At 44.5% G+C, this 18099-nt stretch overlaps 1 protein-coding gene across 2 annotated transcripts in view; it reads left to right on the top strand.

Annotated features, from left to right (window-relative positions):
* Positions 1-902: 902 nt before the first annotated feature.
* Positions 903-18099, top strand: part of CHST13 (carbohydrate sulfotransferase 13) — a 58911-nt gene continuing 41714 nt past the window's right edge. The window contains exon 1 of one of the 2 annotated variants that reach the window (XM_077325369.1): positions 903-1304. Coding sequence is in view for 1 of the 2 variants with exons in the window: in XM_077325371.1 (XP_077181486.1) it covers positions 1211-1304 (94 nt within the window). In the remaining variant the exon portion in view is untranslated. The remainder of the gene's footprint in view (positions 1305-18099) is intronic. The other variant, XM_077325371.1, reaches the window with a different exon arrangement.

Raw genomic sequence — 18099 nt, 5'->3', positions numbered from 1 at the left:
GCTACAGAATCTGTAAGTAATGACAAGCATCATTTAAATACAAGCAGATGAAGAAATGGCCCATTAATTGGCACAGAGCAAGTGTCATTAATATCGAAGGAGGCAGAAAGCAAGCTTTCCTTTAAACGGAGAGGATTTTTGCACCTTCAAGTTATACAAATTTCTGCAACCAAGAGACCTCCTGTAGGTTTGGCTGCAGCAGATGCTTCTCTAGAATTTGCAGATAGATTGCTCTTTCTTTCCCAAGTCCCCCAGACACCCCCCCAGGTTCTGAAACTCTTGTTGTACAGTGTTTCATCTCCTTTCAGTGCCTTGTGAAAGCTGATACCCTATCACCAATTTTGTTAGTCTCAAAGATGCTACTGGACACTTGCTCTAATCCCGACAGTTTCCCTTGCCATGAAAATGATTCTTCTTATGCTCAGAGGCACTTTTCCCAGCAGGTTTGAGTTCTGCATTAAGCATGGGTTTATTATTTATTTACCGTGTGGCCTGTGTGCCATCCTAGGGTTGTCCGGCAGCCCAGGCAACACACGTTCCCAGGTGGTCGGCTACTACCTGCCTCGGCGTCTTGCCCCGAGCGTCCCTAGAGGATCTCCCACCCAGACGCTAACCAGGACCGACCCTGCTTAGCTGACGAGATCGGACTCGCCCGGCCTACACCGCGCAGGTTCGAACCTGACCTTCGCGAAGCCCGCGCGGGTCATAACGGAGCCTCGCTAGGCACACGCCCATCTGCCCAAAAGCGACGCCCCCCGCCGCTCCCCCCTCCTCACCGGGCGCAGCACGCCTAGCAATTCCTCTTCAACCGGACGGATCCACGGGGCGGGAAGGAGGGGGGGGGGGACCCTCCTGCGACGCTTCATGAAGGGGTCGTGCGGCAAGCTGCGGGCCGGCGCGCTCGGCTGGATCGTCCTGGCCCGCCTGAGCCGAAGCAGCCGCGGGGCTAGCGGAGCGAGGAGGGCCCTCTAGAGGGGCGCTCGGGGCCGGGGCCGCGTCGTTCTCCCCCCTCCGCCCGCCGGCTTAGTCGGGCCCTGCCCTGTGCAGCGCTTTCCCTTGGCCCGGGGGAGCCGCGTGCCGTGGAGCGAGAGCGGGACGCGGAGCAGCTGCGGGCGGCCAAAGCGGGCCATGAGCAGCGGCGGCGCTTCCCCGGCAGCCGCCCCGGACTTGCGCGCCTGGCTGGCCCCCGGGGACGCCTGGGGGGAAGAGGATGAGAAAAGGCAGGGTGTGCCGGATGGTCCTGGCCACTTGTCTGGGCTCTGTGCTCCTGGGGCTCTTCTACTTCCAGAGCAGCCTGAACCCAGGTAAGTTCGGCGTTCACCCCGCAGGCTGCTCCTCCTCGCCGCCTGCCCGCTCGCTTCGCAACTTTGGCCCCGTGGAGGGGTTCGTCTCTCTCTCTCTCGGTCTCTTTCTCCAAGCCTCCGGTCCTTTTCGCTCTGAAGACTCTCCGCGTTCAGTCCTGGAATCGCAGGGAAGTTTTTAGGGGCTGCCCCTCTCTAGTCTTCAGATAGCCCCGCAACAGTTTTTTTTTCCAAAAATGCAAACAGCAAAGTGCCTGTTAAAAAGAGTGCCGGAGGTGTGATCACCGGATACATTCGGGAGTTTCTCCTACAATACGATTGCGGTGCTCTATTAAAAAGATTTAAATACCCAAACAGTTCAGTTAAGGACTCTGGTCGCTGTTGCTGGGGTGGCAGTCAAGGGGTAGTCAACCTGCGGTCCTCCAGATGTTGATGGACTTCAATTCCCATGAGCCTCTGCCAGCGTTTGCTGGCTGGGGCTCATGGGAATTGTAGTCCATGGACAGCTGGAGGACCGCAGGTTGACTACCCCTATGGATGCTCCAAATCTTTTCCAAACTTTTCAGCACTTTTAAAACATCTGGATTTCATTGGGAGCCTTTAAGTAAGTTGTTAATCCTCATCTGGAAATCACGGGGACATAAAAAATACAGCCTCTGTACCAGCACAATCTATCTTCAGATAATGACCAGTTGATGTTTTAGAAAAAACATTGAAATATAAGCATGCCCCCTTCCTGCTGGGGGCCAAGGGGCCACCACTGAGAAAGCCATTCTGTGTGCCATATTTTGTTATAGAGAAAGGAAATGTGTTATGGGACTAAATTGAATGATACTTCTCTATTGTCTTAAAATAAGGCCCTTTTGATTTTGCTGGAATGTGCTTCTAAGTAAGTGCTTCAAGGCTTGGAGGATCAGAACTCAATCCCAGCCTTTAATTCTGTGGCAGTCAATGGAAATGAAGCCACTCAGGATCTGTGGATTCCAGTGGATCCTCTACTATTGGTTACTTTCATCAAACAAACAGGAGCTTTGCAGGTTTACTTCTCTGAACTGCGGCACAGTGTGTGTTAATGCCAGGTACGTGAAATACTTCAGTAAGCAGATACCAACTTGATGGAAAATCCTTGTCGAGTTGAATCGAGGAAGTGGCCCCAGGGCAGAAGTCTCTTTGAGATATTACATATTTTCTAGTTCAGATCACTTTCCTGATAGATGCACAGGCTGCAGGAGGATGTGAAAATAAGGACATATCCTGTGCTAGCAAACCTGTATGTAGAAGCTGATCTTGAAATGGGCACTGGTGTGATTCAGTGAGTCTGTAGCAGAGATGGAACTGGGTCACCCAGATTTGTGCCCAGCTCTCTGTCTAGTGATATTCCATTGTATTCCGTTCTCTAGGGGGATGTCAAAACGTCTCCAAACTAATTGAGAGTGATTTGTGCATGCAGCTTTGAACATATATGTTACCAACGTGATGATTTCCTCACACATACATCTAATTTTCACTGGGGGAGAGTGCTGTGGAAGATCTGAAAAGTACATTGTCAAGCCAGCAAGATGTCTAATCTTGACATGGATAGCCCAGGCAAACCCAATCCTGTTGGATCTAGCTAATGAGGGCTGATTCTGGCTAGTATTTGGATGGGAGACCTCGGAGGATTTGGCTGGGAGTTCCTCCAAAGATCATGACGCAGAGGCAGGCAATGGCAAGCCACCTCCGAACATCTCTTGCCTGACTGCCAGATGATCCGTGGATCTTGTGACTACATGACACATGCTCTACAATAAAGAAATAATAAATATCTAATAGTTATTTGGGTCCTGCATAGTGGTGCTCTGGGGTGGGACCATGGCTTAATAGTAGAGCATCTACTTTGCTTGTAAAAGGTCTCAAGTTCAATCCCTGACATTTCCATTTGATAGAGTCAGAGAGCAGGTGACACCAAAGAGCCTGGGATTCTGGAGAGTTGAAGACCTTCAGAATAGACAATTCTGACCTAGATAAACCAATGGTCTGACTTTATAGAGAAGCTTCATGGTGACATATACCTACACAACACCCAACTAACATGGCAAACTGCAATTCAGATAGAGCAAAGTGGCGTCTTTAAGACCAACAAAGTTTTATTCAAGATATATAAGATTGTTTGTGCATGCATACTTCGTCAAATACAGTGAAACAGGTTTTCCTTACATATATAGGTAGAGAAAGGGTGGAAATGGGGGTTAATTGCCACAAAAGGCTAACTAGAGTCAAGATACATAGTTAATAGGGCAATTTTAGCTGAGGTTGGATTAAGGCAGTTGTCAGGATCTGTGAATGGCAGTAAATCAACTGCCATTAATCTAATCTCAGTTATAATCGCCCAATTAACATCTGGACTGTAACTGGTCTGTATCCGAAGAAGCATGCTGCTTCAGACCAACACAACTACTCATCTGATTCTGCAATTCAGATAGACAAGCTATTAGGAATTATTTTATTTGTTATCTCTATCTTCTGACTTTCTTCTGTCCTGGAACTCAAGGCAATATCCGTAGGATTATCAGAAAGCTTTCCATCTAGGTATTTACAGACCAGACTGAGATCATCTTAGCTTCAGCAAAGCTAGTGTGTCATGTGCCTTCTGATCACATATAGAGGAAGTAAGAGACTGAATCTTCAGGATGGAGAAAAGATGAGCCAGCAGGGACAAATGCCTCTCAAAATGGCTGAGTGTAGCATCTGGTTCTGGGACAATAAGCTAGAATAAAGGTTGCATCCAGCCAGCTTTATCACTCATTCCCATCTTACTCTCTTCCTTACCACAGCTGCCACATGGTTCCCAATGTTGCCTGGGAGAGGCGAGGGTATAGTGGGACCTCTTCTTCCCTTTCTGACCGCTGGACTTCACTCTCTGAATGAAGCCCATAGTCTACATAACTGGAAAGACTATCAAATAGAGCTAAACTTTTTTTTTAAGTTAATACAATATTTAATGAGTTATCTCAAGACCAATGAACGTGGATTTTTGTTTCGTTTTCTGTTATAAGCTGTGGCAGATACAACGGCTCAGTCAAGGAAACGAGACCTTTGGCAACAGGGTTGTCATCCATGAACAGACCTCCACAGGGGGTCCACCTTAATTTAAAGTTGATACAAAGCCTATGGCTAATGTTCCACTAAATTAATTTGCTAATTTATTCAATGAATGGTTTCAGCTGTACAACTAAACAGCCTGGGCTTGAGAAGGTTCATGAACTCCCTGTCTGAAGAAGAAGAAGAAGAAGAGTTGGTTCTTATATGCCGCTTTTCCCTACCCGAAGGAGGCTCAAAGCAGATTACCGTTGCCTTTCCATTCCTGCAAAGTACATTTGCTGCAAAGTACATTCTTGGCATCTTCAGAGAAATCTGAAGGTGTGAAAGTTAGGTTTTGATATTCCACTACCATTTTTCATGATGCAGCTGTTATCATAAATTAAGCTGATCAAAGTTTCCTTTTTGTGTAATCAGTATGGATGGAAATAGATGACATTTCTATTTTATTTTATTGGGAGAAGGTATAATTAAGTTGATGAATAACATTTTGAACAGGGCATGATGAGGTTGAGTTTGTATGATATAAAATTAACGTTATGGCATTGCACAGAGATTACTAGACAGCTTCTACAGTATTGAGAAAACTGTGTTTGAATCTTTGCCTGCCGATCGTGTACTTTGAAAATAACGGCAGTCTCTCTCAATGATACTTTCACTTGATAAAAATTACCACAAGAGATGCATAGCCCTGAGCACCACTAAATCTGGGGAGGGGGGGGAGATTTCCACTAACATTTAGAGGTTCAGTTCCAGATGAAATCAATTAAAATGCTCCTTTACCAGAACTGGTTTTACATTATTTTGCATAGAACTGCTCTGATCACATTGAGTAAGAGAGGTCAGGATTTAATCTATGACTGGGCATTTCTGTTTACATTTTAAAGAAAATAATTCTGTAGTCACCTATATGAACAAAAGCATAGTCCAGAGGAGGAGAAATCTATTGTAGTAAAATGGATAATTTCATAGACGAAATTCTACAGCAGCCTTTCTCAACTTTTTTACCATTGTCAAACCCCGGAAACATTCTTCACACTTTGAGAATCCCCAGAAGTGGTGCGATTGTGCAGAATATGTTGGGGAAGTATAGCTGTGTACACGCCCGCCCAGGGCCCTTCCCCTTCCCATCCCTTCCAGGCCCATCATTGGCCATTTGGGTGGGGAGGAGGTCAACATAACCTTATATGGTCATATCACCCAATACATTTTTAACAAATTTAAAAAATGTATGAAAAATGAATTAACTCCCACCCATTTGGGAAACCCTTCCAGGGCTGTAAAGAGAGCCTGTTCTACAGGGTGGTGGACTGATAGCTGTGAATAACTAGAACCAAGCCACCATATGAATAGAAGTCCTTGTATCCAAGGGTTCCTAACACTGCCTTGGCAAATGCCAGGAGACTTGGGCAGTGGTGTCTGGGGAAGGCAGAGTTTAGGGAGGATGTGATGTCTCTTATAGGTAATGTGGCTGTCTTCACTAGTCTTGGTGATTTTTAAAGTAGAGACTAGGGAAAATTCCTAGAGCATTACTATGCAGAGCCAGATTTATTCCCTACTATTCAGTTTCATTGGGGAAGAGAAAGTTGTGGCTGGAGGCATGTAATTTTCTGCCCCTGTGAAGGTAACTGGGAGGTCTGTTGTGTTCACAGAAGGGGTTGCTTAGCTCTTCCACATGCAGCCAGGTGGGTGATGTTGGGCCACTCACAGGCCTGGAAATTAAAACATAGAACCACACGGAGAGCAAGGAACTATGTATTATGGTTCAGGGTGGCTCTATGTTTTATTTCCAGGCCTATCTTCTAAAGACCATTTTTCTTTAAGAAGGATTTCAAGAGAACAGTAGTTGTTCTGAGTGAAATGTTTGCCTTTTAGTGGCAACTTCAGTTTGTATGTGTGTCTGTGATTTCTGCAGTATGAGTTTATTTACCATCTCAAAGGCAGTAATGATCAAGGCAATTACAGGAATGCAGTAAACTATATATGCAAATTGACTGTTCTTCTCCAGACTGTGAGATTGTTTGTGATGGTCAGAATGGAACTGCCTGATGACACAAACATGCCACAGCTTTCCGAGAGATCACCACATCAGCTGCAGGCTGTCTGTTCTGCACAAGTCAGAATTGCACAGAATGGAACCAAAGGGAGGAAAGGAAACTTTGTGCTCCATGTCTCTGACTTGTAATTGCACATATTGCTGTGTCTCTGGTTGGGAGGTGAGCAATCTGAAGCACTGAACTTTCTTCTCGTGGATATCATGCGCAGCGACGCAATCCTGAAAGATCTCCTTTCCCAAAACTCATCCACGATCTGTGATAATTCTGCCTTTATGCGCTGGCAGCAAATAGGACTTTGGCCTATGCACTCCTGTCAGTCCATCCTATCCTCTCACCTACTGACTTCATTTTGCCTAGTCTACCCAGGCACAAGGGCAAAGCAAAGAGGGGCTTCTTAAAGGGTATTTTTTTAACCAGTTCATTTTTGCTGCAGTTTTTGTCAGTGTCATTTCCCAGCTGTGTGTTTTGTGAGACCCTGTTACCACTGAGAGCCAACGTGGTATGGTGGTTAAGGGTGGCATCCTCTAACCTGGAGACCCGGGTTTGATTCCCTGCTCCTTCACATGCAACCAGCTGGGTGACCTTGGACCAGTCACAGCCTCTCTCAGATCTCTCAGCCTCACCTACCTCACAGGGTGTCTGTTGTGGGGAGAGGAAGGGAAGGTGATGGTAAGCTGCTTTGAGACTCCTTCTGGTAGTAAGAAGCGAGGTACAAAACCAGCTCTCTGTTACTGGCAAAGGAGTACAGTATACTGATGGGTTCCCAAAGAGCTGCATGTCTGCAGAAACAGAAATACAGTCTCAAGTAGGCTGGGATTTTACTTGATATTTTACTGAAAGACAGCTGTGTTGTGAAGGCTTGATAGTATAGAGCTGGGCCATAGATCAGTAGTAGAGCTTAGCATGCAGAAGGTCCCAGGTTTGAGCTCTAGCATTTTCAGTTTTAAAATGATCAGGCAGAAGATGATGTGAAAGATCGCTGTGTGAGGGCATGGAGAACCACTGCAGGTTACAGTAGACAGTGCTGACTAGTGGTCTGATTTAGATGAAGGCATTTTCCTGTCTTTTCTTACACATATGCTACTTGGGCCATGGCAGCTTGCAAAGTAATTTAGCATATGGGACCATATAGCCTAGATGCCTCTGTGCCATAACATCTAGTTACCCAACTACCTACCTGGACCAGGATTGTTTTGTTTATATCCTGCTCTTTCCAAAGGAGCTTTTACAGTCGTGACTATCCTAGCCATTTTTCTCAGATCAGCTTTGTTAGTGGGCTGAGAAACTGCAGTTGGCCAAAGGCCATCCAATAAGTTTCATGACTCTGGAGTGATTTGAACTCAAGTCTTTGTCTAAGGCCAGTTTCCAGTTCTTACATCTGCTGGTCCTTTTATGAGCGTCACACATTCTTTCCTCTTTATGTGAAATCCTTTTTTTTAAATGTATTTTTTTCTCAGCTTTTGTGGTTTCCTGAACCATAAGAGGTTTGGTAAATGAGGAATTGATAAAGGAGGCAAGCGTCCCTTCCTGTTCCAAGAGGAACAAAGTATTGCAACTTCCAAAGAGATGCAGAAGCAAGTTGGCCTTCTTCAGAGATCAGGCAGTGCTAACTGAGAATCCAGTTCCAAATCAGATGCAAGGAGCAATAAATCTCATGTCCACATCATTGGTTGCTTGGGTTGAAACCTTGAGAGGGAGGAGGAGGAGGAGGAGGAGGAGGTAGAGCTGCTGAAGCCAATGGAGCAAGTGTGCGCATGTGTGATTTTGTTTTGAGTTTTCTGCTTTCTTCCAGTGAGCTCAGGACAGCATACGGGACCCCCTCCTCCCAAATTGTTTCCTGAGTACATCGCTTAGGTAGGTTAGGGTGACAGCATGTGATTGACCCAACAGTGGGCTTTGTAACAAAGTGGAGATTTGAATACTTTCCTTCATCAGCCCTTTCCTTCTTTTTTTGGTAAGTCCTGGGTCTTCCTGCTCGGAGACATAAATCTGTCAGACAGATGCTTTGAAGTTCCTGCATAATACTGGGAAAGACAGGAGAGGACCACAGATTGAATGGCAAAAGGTGAGCCGCTGAAAGTCAACTAGGGTGAATGCCACTGGCATTCAACCTCATTTGAAGCACTGAATGGATGTATAGTGGGGGTGAACATCTTAACAGTGATATTTTTATTTATTTTATTATATTTATAATTTGACTTATAGCCTGCCACTCCCATTGCAAGCTTGTGGCTGGTAACAGAATTTCAAACCTCAACATAAAACCGTAGAAAGCCTACACAACAACATTTTAAATCAAGACCTCCTCCCCCCCCCCCCCCCCAGTCAATGATGTCCCTCTTTCCCAGTGTTAAAATCTGGTCACCTTATCCAAGATGTGCCAGTGTGGACCCTAGCAGCTGCCAAGGCACAGCTGAAGTCTTCCACTAGCTTGGGTGATATTTAAAAGCCGTAAGCCTTTTCTGCAAGCACGTTTTCAGGTCCGAACAACAAATTTAGACTTCTACAGCAGAATTAGAAGAAATGTCTCCCTTATCGTCGAATAAAAATACTTTTGTGGCCTGAAAGGAACTGTTGATTCCTAAATCCATTTTTTCACCTGTCGTAACATGTACATTGTGAATCATGCATCCAGTCAGTGCTGCAGAGAATGTAAACTTGATCTGCTGAAGTCAGTGAGGTTGTTTTTAAAATTTGCTGACTGGTGGAGGTAGAATTAGAGCCTTAAGTTTCAGTCTTCCAAATAATACCCACCCTGTCTTTAGCAGAGCTTTGGAGGTTCTGAATGGCTATGGTATCCATAGAACTTTACATCAGAAGTAAAACTGTTTATAAATGTGGCCACTTGTTGAAACATCTCTGTGTAAATTCTAGTGAACTGGGCACTTCCTCCAAATTTTCCTCCAAATCTAACATTTTCCCTCTCAGCTCTTCACATACATAGATCAGGCTGCACAGTGGTCGCAACTTTGTCTCCTTTCTGATCTTTTTTTGCACCAAACGTGCACTCTTTCATATTGTACAGAATCCCTCTGTGAGCGGAATGTGGAGGAGCTTTGGGAATCTCTAAAACTTTAATCTGTCTTCGTCACTTGCCCCATAGCACAGGACTCTTCCACACTCTTCACTGTCTTGGGATAACATGGTAGAATCACCGGCTTGGATTGGTACTGAGTTAATTCTGTCAGCAGGGAAAGGGGTTGGTTTTGCCAGTTCCTCATGAAGACTCCTCACTTTGTCCATCACACTATTTCTGGGGGTCTGCTGACATCCCCCCTCCCAAGGAAGCATGGTTTCAGTGAGCAGACGAGGGTGAAGCATGAAGTTGAGATTAGAAGCTCCATTTCAAGGAACTCCGCTCACTTTAAACCTAAGAATTTCTATTTGTCAACTTCATAGAAGATGATACTTTCAGCAATGCAACAGTATTATCCCAGAGTATCTGCTGGTTGTAATTTTAACAGTTGTTACAACTAAATAGGAACAGCTGTTCCATTTAACTTCAATGCTCATGTTGGCTTTTTCTGAGCTAGAAATTTGCTACAGAACTATAGGCTAAGTATAGGTCACTGGTGGCCAGGGGGCTGAATTTCAAGAAATCTCCCCCCCCCCCCAAATAAATCAGGCCCCTGAGCCATTGTCTTATCTATTATTAGTTGAGATAAAAAGCTCTTTAACTAAGCATAACTGTTGATGAAAAGTATACAGGGTAATCGTGCAGCTATGAGGTCCCAAGCTATGGAACCCTTTAAAACTAAAAACCAGCACATTGAATGAGCTGGGGGTTTTTTTGGGGGGGGGAGGAGTTAGTCAAAAAAGAAGTTACTGATGTGTAGGAGACCACTCTGTATTTGGGGCTTTCTCACTGGTAGCTTGGTTGGCAGCATCCCTTTCTGCTACCATTTCTATTTTAGCCTTGCAAATATTGAAACTAGCAAATGGGTTTGTTTTTCCCTGTGCATTTTTTTTTCTCCTCATGCGTTCTGTTTGCAGTGGCTGCTCTAACAGCGCGGTCTTGTTGCTGTGTTTTGGGCGAATTAAAGCTTCTCTCCACTTTACAGCCATTTCCCCCTTGCCATACTTTTATGCCTCACAGCTTTGGAAAAACCAAGACGGTTTCAGTCTGAGGAATCTGCCCCTGGACATCCTCTGGTTGCTGGCGGGTATTAGAGCTCCCTCCACATGACGTCATCTGCATCCCAAGGCTGTCCAGGGACTGGCTTACATATTGCCCAGATATGCCGCAGGATGAGGGAAATCGCAAAAAGTGGATTTGCCACTTGTTATGAAATGGAAACCACCACCTCCTTCCTTCACGGTTCTCAATAGCTGGAGGATGACTTCCACCCCTAAACTTCCACGCTGTGTGATTTGGGCCTCACTGTCCTAGGGTGCCTGAGGCCAGAGGGTGTAAATGAAAGTCTCTGTACACAGGACGGGTGGGAAGTGACTCCCTGCCATGGACATTCTCTTCAAAATGAATAAGCAGCCTTCAGCTATTCCATAGCATGTGGGGTTGGGACTTTCCTCTGTTCCAAGGAGCTTCTGTTGCAAACATTAACAGGAGACTTCTCACTTGGGAGGAGGAGTGCCTTCATTAGTGGAAGAGGTCCAATCATCCCCCCCCCCCCCCGACAATTCCAGCAAAGCCTTTGGAAAAACAAGTTAAGCAGTTCTTTGTATGTGCAACATGCAATATACAGAGCTTCAATGTCTGGCAAAAGACTCTCTCTGGATTTGGATACCATTTGATGGTATTGCAGAGCACCTAAACATTGGTGAAGAAATGTCTTTTTGAAGCACAATTCCAGGGAGAGGCTGTAGAGCACAGCATGTTCTCTGTACATTTCAAGCCCTGACCTCTCCCACTGACGTGGCTGCCACTAACCTTTTCAGCATTAGGGATCTGGTATATTTAGCACATATCTAGTCCTGCCAATTGATGTTGGTTTTATACCAGGCTTCTGTACAGATCTGTTGCAGCAAAAACTGCAAAGAATTATGAGGCTCTTTAAATTAAATTATGTCCTGCAATACAGGATTTCGTGAGTTACAGCCCATTGGGGCTGATTACCGAAGTGGTGATTTAGGTGAATATTACAGGGAGAAGGAAAATACCATTTTTTTTTAAGTTTGTGGTTTATTCCGAAGAATCTTGGAATTCTTGTTGTAATTCCTGGGGGGAGAATGAAGACTAAGTAAAACTACTTTGTCATTTTAATAAGCAATCTCATCTCTGAAGCAGAGTGTGGAAAACCTTGAGATTCGCTTAGGCAAAAAGTGACCAAAGAGATGCAATTGGAAAAGATGTGCTGAATCTTCAGTTCTTCCATAATCTGGTTACTGTACTCTGGGCTGAAATTCACCGTTCCAGATGTGGACTTGGCAGACCTAACTAGAAACATACCATCCAAGCGTGTGCAGCCCTCTGAGGGAAGCCAGTCTATGAGCAATACATCATCAGGGAAATCTGTTTCTCCTGTATTTGAGTGTGTGTGTGTGTGTGTGTGTGTGAGAGAGAGAGAGAGAGAGAGAGAGAGATGCTAGGAATTCCTGTGGTTAATTTGGTGATGTGGAAAGTGCTAATGTCAGATAATTTTGCAGTTTTTGGATGCGTACGGTCCCTTTGAGAAGTGGGAATAAAGTACAGTAACCTACCCATCACCATCTGAAGCAGTGCATGAAATATAGCAAGTAGCATGCAAATGAAAGTGAAGGTCTCCCTGCCCAAATGCTCTATCTACTGGCTGCCTCCTGTCTGCTGGAGAGGCACTTAAAGATTATGCTTGGCTGGCTTCCTCTGCTAAGCACGAGGGAAAGTATCTGTGCGTGTGTTCTAGCATTTCCATTCAGCCAAAGTTTTTGCTGTGTTGCTTTTTGGACCTCAGTTTCTTCTCTCCCTGACCCCCTCCTCCACTGGTAGCTAGCACCTTTGGCGCAAATGCATGCAAAGCTCTGAGCTACACAGCAAGCCCCTTTGCTTTACATTAGCATATATGTTCCTGATACTTTCCAGAGGCAAGAGGTTATTTGTGTTTTAACAAAGCAGGCTGTTTTGGGTTTTGTTTTTGTGAAAAGTCGTGTGTGATTCCACAGATAGGATCAGAATTATCCACATACTTCAAATGAATGGAAAAGGGATGGAAGTAACTGGGTCAGTTTCCTCAAACTGCACTATGTTCTGTGTCAGGTGGGCAAAGTACAAATGAACTATTATTTCCCATGTCCACATCTAGTGACTTGTCACCTGGCTCCTTTGGCAGCTAAACTAGAACTCGGCTGGGTTTGGTCAACTGAATTGCACCATGCAGCTTCTGTTACGGAACCCTGCAATCTTTTCTTGTGAAATATTGTGGTCTTTTTAAAAGGTACCTGGGATTTCATTGTGTGATTTATTTATAGCAGGTTAAGCTTACACATTCAGACTCCCTCTCATGCCATTTGGCTGAATCCCGCAATGAATAGAAATGAAACATAGTTTTGAGTCACACCATCAGAAGCCTTGACTTCAGCCCTGTCCTGTTTTTTGGGGCGATCTAGGCCAAGTATATAGACATCCAAATAACGGTTAGATGAAGAGTTGGTTCTTATATGCCGCTTTTCTCTAGCTGAAGGAGGCTCAAAGCAGATTACATTCACCTTCCCTTTCCTCTCCCCACATCAGACATCCTGTGAGGTAGGTGAGGCTGAGAGAGCCCTGATATCACTGCTCGGTCAGAACAGCTTTATCAGTGCTGTGGCGAGCCCAAGTTCACCAAGCTGGCTGCATGTGGGGGAGTGCAGAATCGAACCTGGCTTGCCAGATTAGAAGTCTGCACTTCTAACCACTATACAAAGCTGGCTGGTTACTGATGATTTGTAAAATGGCTGTCTCATGCGTGGCAGAGAATCCTAAACTGCCAGGACTCCACTAGTTCAGGTGGAGACATGCATGATTTTGTGCTCCATCATGCAAAACAAACAAGACCTTCAACAGAGAGAAATAGGATTTCCAGGAAATTTCCTACCCAAGGGCTGATCAGACACAGACCAGCAAAGTTGCTGCATACCTAGAACAAACCCATTTGCGAGCATCTGGCCTCCCGGGCAGCATCTGAGGCCCTGCTGGGCATTCCTTCACTGCCTGGGTTGTGCCAAATTGGCCTTCCCAGTAGTGCTGCTGTGATCGTGGAATACTCTCCTTCATCTCCTTTTTGCTTACTTTTTGCTCTCCTTTTTGCTTATTCACCAATCATCCAGGAAAGCCTAGGGTTCCCCTTATAAATTTTGTTTTCCTTCTTGGGATTGGATACATAGAGGACTGTCTTTGGCCTTTGAGAACTCTTTTGTATACGAGAACTCTATTATATATAATTTTAAAGTAGTTGTTGTTGCCTGTCTTGGAAACCCTGGTAGAGAAGTGAGATTTTTAAAAACAGGAGTGTGGGATTGAAAATGTTGGGATTGAAAATGAGCCATGATATATAGCTGAAGGAAACAGTCAAGTGGTAGTGAAGGAGCAAATAATATGCAGCAAGGTGAGTTCAGTACTTGTCATTGAAGAAGTTGTCCTTGGGTCTAAAGCAGGGATGTGAGAAACATTTGAAACGGAGAGTGATCCATGTAGGTTTGGCGGCCCAGTGCTAGCGGAGACCTTGAGGAGCAAGGATCTACCTGACTGGCATTGCTGTGGCATCACTTATGGTGCACACTGGAACTGCTGTCAGTGCAATGCTTGTTGGGATTCACCAGAGGCTCTGTAGATTTTTGGGTGAATGCCAGCGAATGCTGGCAGGGGGTTATGGGAATTGTAGTCCATGGACATCTGGAGGGCCGCAGTTTGACTACCCCTATCCTAGAGCGTCATGACAGCATAACTTCCGATTGGTGCCAGAAGTGGTTCCCCCTTTCCCATAGGCACTAGAGTGCCCCTCTCTTAGATCAATGCACCGGTAGCTGAATTTATTTCATTTATACTATGCCTTTCCCCTCAGCAGGGACCCAACACGTTCTCCTCTCCTGCATTGTACCCCCACAACAGTGCAGTGTGGTAGGTTAGGCTGAGAGTGTGTGACTGGCCAAAGTTCACCCAGCAAACCTTCAGTAGTAGAGTATGGATTCAAACCTGGGCCACCCACAACCTAGTCTGACTGTCTAACCCAGCCTTTCTCAACTTTTTACTGTTGAGAAACCACTAAAACATTCTTCAGGCTTCGAGAAACCCCAGAAATGGCACAATCATGCAGAATATGGTTGGGCCATTCCCATCCCCTCCAGGCCCATAATTGACCTGATAAATGTTTAACACATTTTTAAAAAATATATTAAACATTAACTAACTCCCCCCCCCTCATTCAGGAAATCTTTCCAGGCCATCAAGAAACCCCAGGGTTTCACAAAAACATGGTCTCTAAGCACTACATCATGCTGGCATGACTTAAGGGGACAGGTATGGTGATGGTTCTTTTGGCTTCCCTTTTTTGCTTCTGAATCTGAGCTGGTTCTCCCATTTTGGGGCCTTTGGAGAGAGGCCTGTTCTGCTGTGGCCACCGTCTGGATGGTACTACGAACACATTTTCAGTGTTGATGAAGGTTACTGGTAGCCTTATTGGTTCACAATCCAAGTAGAAAAGCCATGTAATGCCTTTTATTCATCACCCTCCCATTCCTCTTAGAATATTCCAAATTACAGCTATAACAAGCAAGCTCTACCCTTAAAGGTGCAGAAGCTCAGCTGAACGCCTCACACAGCTGCAGTTCCCCTCCCCTTCCATTCCCTTTGTATTAAAGTTGGGAGAAAGGTCCCCTGCTAAGATGTCTACCTGCATGGAATTTCTAAGCTATTAGGAAATACATTTTGTCAGCTGGGTCCTCTTAGGTCATTGGTGCTTTTTGTAGTGAGCTGCTGCTGTTCTGGTGGCTGACCCGGATGTCCTCATGTCTTAATCCTTAAAAGGTGGAGATTGTCTGACTTCATTAGGAGTTTCTAGAGGTCAAGTTCCAAGCAATCTAGTGACCCAGTTAAGCCGGATGAGGACAGAATTTCTCCCAGTGACCAGAAGCATTATGGTGATTCCTTTCCTTGGGTTGGCTATCCCACAACCTCTTAAAACAGCTACATAATCAGGCCATAGTACTATATTTTTAATCAGTGAAAAATCAGCACCCCATTGGTGCTGTCTGAATGTAATATTCAAAGGAATGCCAAACAAAACAAAAAACAAAAACAAAAGAGAGTTTGAAAAGAAAATTAAGGAGTTCTTTGAAAATTTGGGTTTCACTGTCTGGTTGAAAGGAACCTGGAATTCCATAGCTGAAAACACATATTTAGAGTTTCATTTTTGGATTAATATAAGGTCATTTTTCTACTTGGAGGGGTTGCAGAGCCCCTGGGAGAGAGTCATCCTCTGAGTTGGACCTGATGTTATCCCCCCCCCCTTTAACATTTTTCAATAACTTGTTAAAATTCATTTAGTGTTTTTTTTAAATACTCATATCTCATTTATCTTCCAAGAAGAAATATTTTAAATACAGTGTGGTGTTGTGGTTAACAGTGGTTAATCTGGAGACCCGAGTTTGATTCCCCACTCTTCTTCCACACGCAGCCAGCTGGGTGACTTTGGGCCAGTCATAGTTTCTCTCTGGGCTCTCTCAGCCCCACCTACCTCATAGGGTGTCTATTGTGAGGAGAGGAAGGATAGGCAATTGTAAGCCACTATGAGGCATCTTTGTATTTTAAGAAGTGGGATATAAAACTAAAAGCACAACAATTCTGATTCCTAATAAGACATTTTGGCTTTTCCCAGCATTGCCGAAGTCAAGCACTTTACAGTGCAATTCTAAGCAGAGTTATGCCCTTTTAAGCCTGTTTGGAATTCACTCACTTTTCTTAGGACTGCACTAGTAAGATTATCATTGTTAGGCAGATGTTCAGGTTTCCCTTTGAAATTAAGTAGCTTAATCATAGGAGTCTTGCAGTCTGTGTTTGACTTCGTGGATCACACATTACACTGTTCAACCTTACTCAGAGGTTGAATTAAAAAGGAGAATGCTTGTCCAGCCCATCCAAAACAATATATTATCTGAGCTGCATTTTCATGTTTGTTTAGTGCACTGAACAGCACAAAAGATCTGTGCAGAGGTTTTGAAACCAAGTATCATGGATGGTCAAAACTGATTTAATTTATTGGATTTACTGTTGCCTGGGTCAAGAGTAGATGAATGACTGTGAATGCTACATAAGTTCTTTTTTGTTACACACTTGAGTCCTTAATACAGAGCTATAGAATTTTACTTATTTTTGCTAACTTTTTCATTGAATGTTTTGTATTTCTGACATTTAATTCAACTTCATTCTGTAAAAGAGGAATTGTGCTCCACTGACCTTAATGTTCCTCATAGTGGGGGGAGACAATTCACTTCTTAGGGTATCTTTTATTATCTTTTATTATTAGAGAGCCAGTTTGGTGTAGTGGTTAGGAGTGCGGACTTCTAATCTGGCATGCCGGGTTTGATTCTGCGCTCCCCCACATGCAGCCAGCTGGGTGACCTTGGGCTCGCCACGGCACTGATTAAAACTGTTCTGACCAAGCAGTAATATCAGGGCTCTCTCAGCCTCACCCACCCCACAGGGTGTCTGTTGTGGGGAGAGGAATGGGAAGGCGACTGTAAGCCGCTTTGAGCCTCCTTTGGGTAGAGAAAAGCGGCATATAAGAACCAACTCTTCTTCTTCTTCTATCTTTGTAGTATCCTTGAGATGTTCTCCCAGCTGTGTGAGCATCTCATATCCAACTTCCACCGAGTTGGAAGGATATTTGAATGACCACAGCACATCAGCGGACCATAGACTATGTGGGCTTTTCTCACAAAACTGACACAGTGCCAGGAAAGATATGTTATGTCAACTCTTTTGGAAAGACTGATATAATTGGTTCATATGGTCAGATCATTTAAATATTCTCAATATTACAACATTTTTCTTGGGGGGGGGGGGGTTGCATGTTTGTTCCTGATTTATTTTTTTAGTCCTTCTCTTCTCAAATGCTCATAAAGACATGGCATCAGAACTATCCTGGCCCCTGAGAAGTAATAATGGAAGAATGAGCCTATGCATATGTGTAGAATGCCTTTCCTTCCTCATTGCACAAAAACCTAGACCCATCTGAGATTAGAAATTATGCTGTTATCACAGAAGGCATAGCTGCTGGAGAATCCTGAACATTGTTGTACTTTTCAGAAGCTGGTCAGTGGTGTGATGGGAGATTGTGAGAGTTTGGGGCATCTGGAACTGGTAATCACATTCCTAAGCCCACCAGATGCAGGAGACTGAAGGCTGATTTTACACCCTTTTCATTAGCACAGTACTTGCTGGAGAGCTCCAGTTCATACAAATGCTTCATCAATGTAAGTGCAATTTAAGGCCGAATAAGGGCTCCACCTGAAGTCTGCTTGCTGGCTCTAAAAACTAGAAGTCTCATTCTAAATTAATGCTGGCATTATCTTGTTGCAAATTCTTGAGCAGAGTATAAGGAAGAAGGATAGATTAAATTAAGAGAGGCTTTTTCCAGTAAAGTTGAAGAAATGCTGCAGGGATCTTCCTTTGCATCCTTCAGGACAAAATCCTATTCCTCATTTATTTACTTGCTGACATTGAAGAAAAAGAAGAAGAGTTGGGTCTTATATGC

The sequence above is a fragment of the Paroedura picta genome, chromosome 3, assembly GCF_049243985.1.
Source record: "Paroedura picta isolate Pp20150507F chromosome 3, Ppicta_v3.0, whole genome shotgun sequence".
In the NCBI taxonomy this organism is placed as follows: domain Eukaryota; kingdom Metazoa; phylum Chordata; class Lepidosauria; order Squamata; family Gekkonidae; genus Paroedura; species Paroedura picta.
Note: the sequence above shows the minus strand (reverse complement) of the source record. Positions and strands in the feature narration are given on the sequence as shown.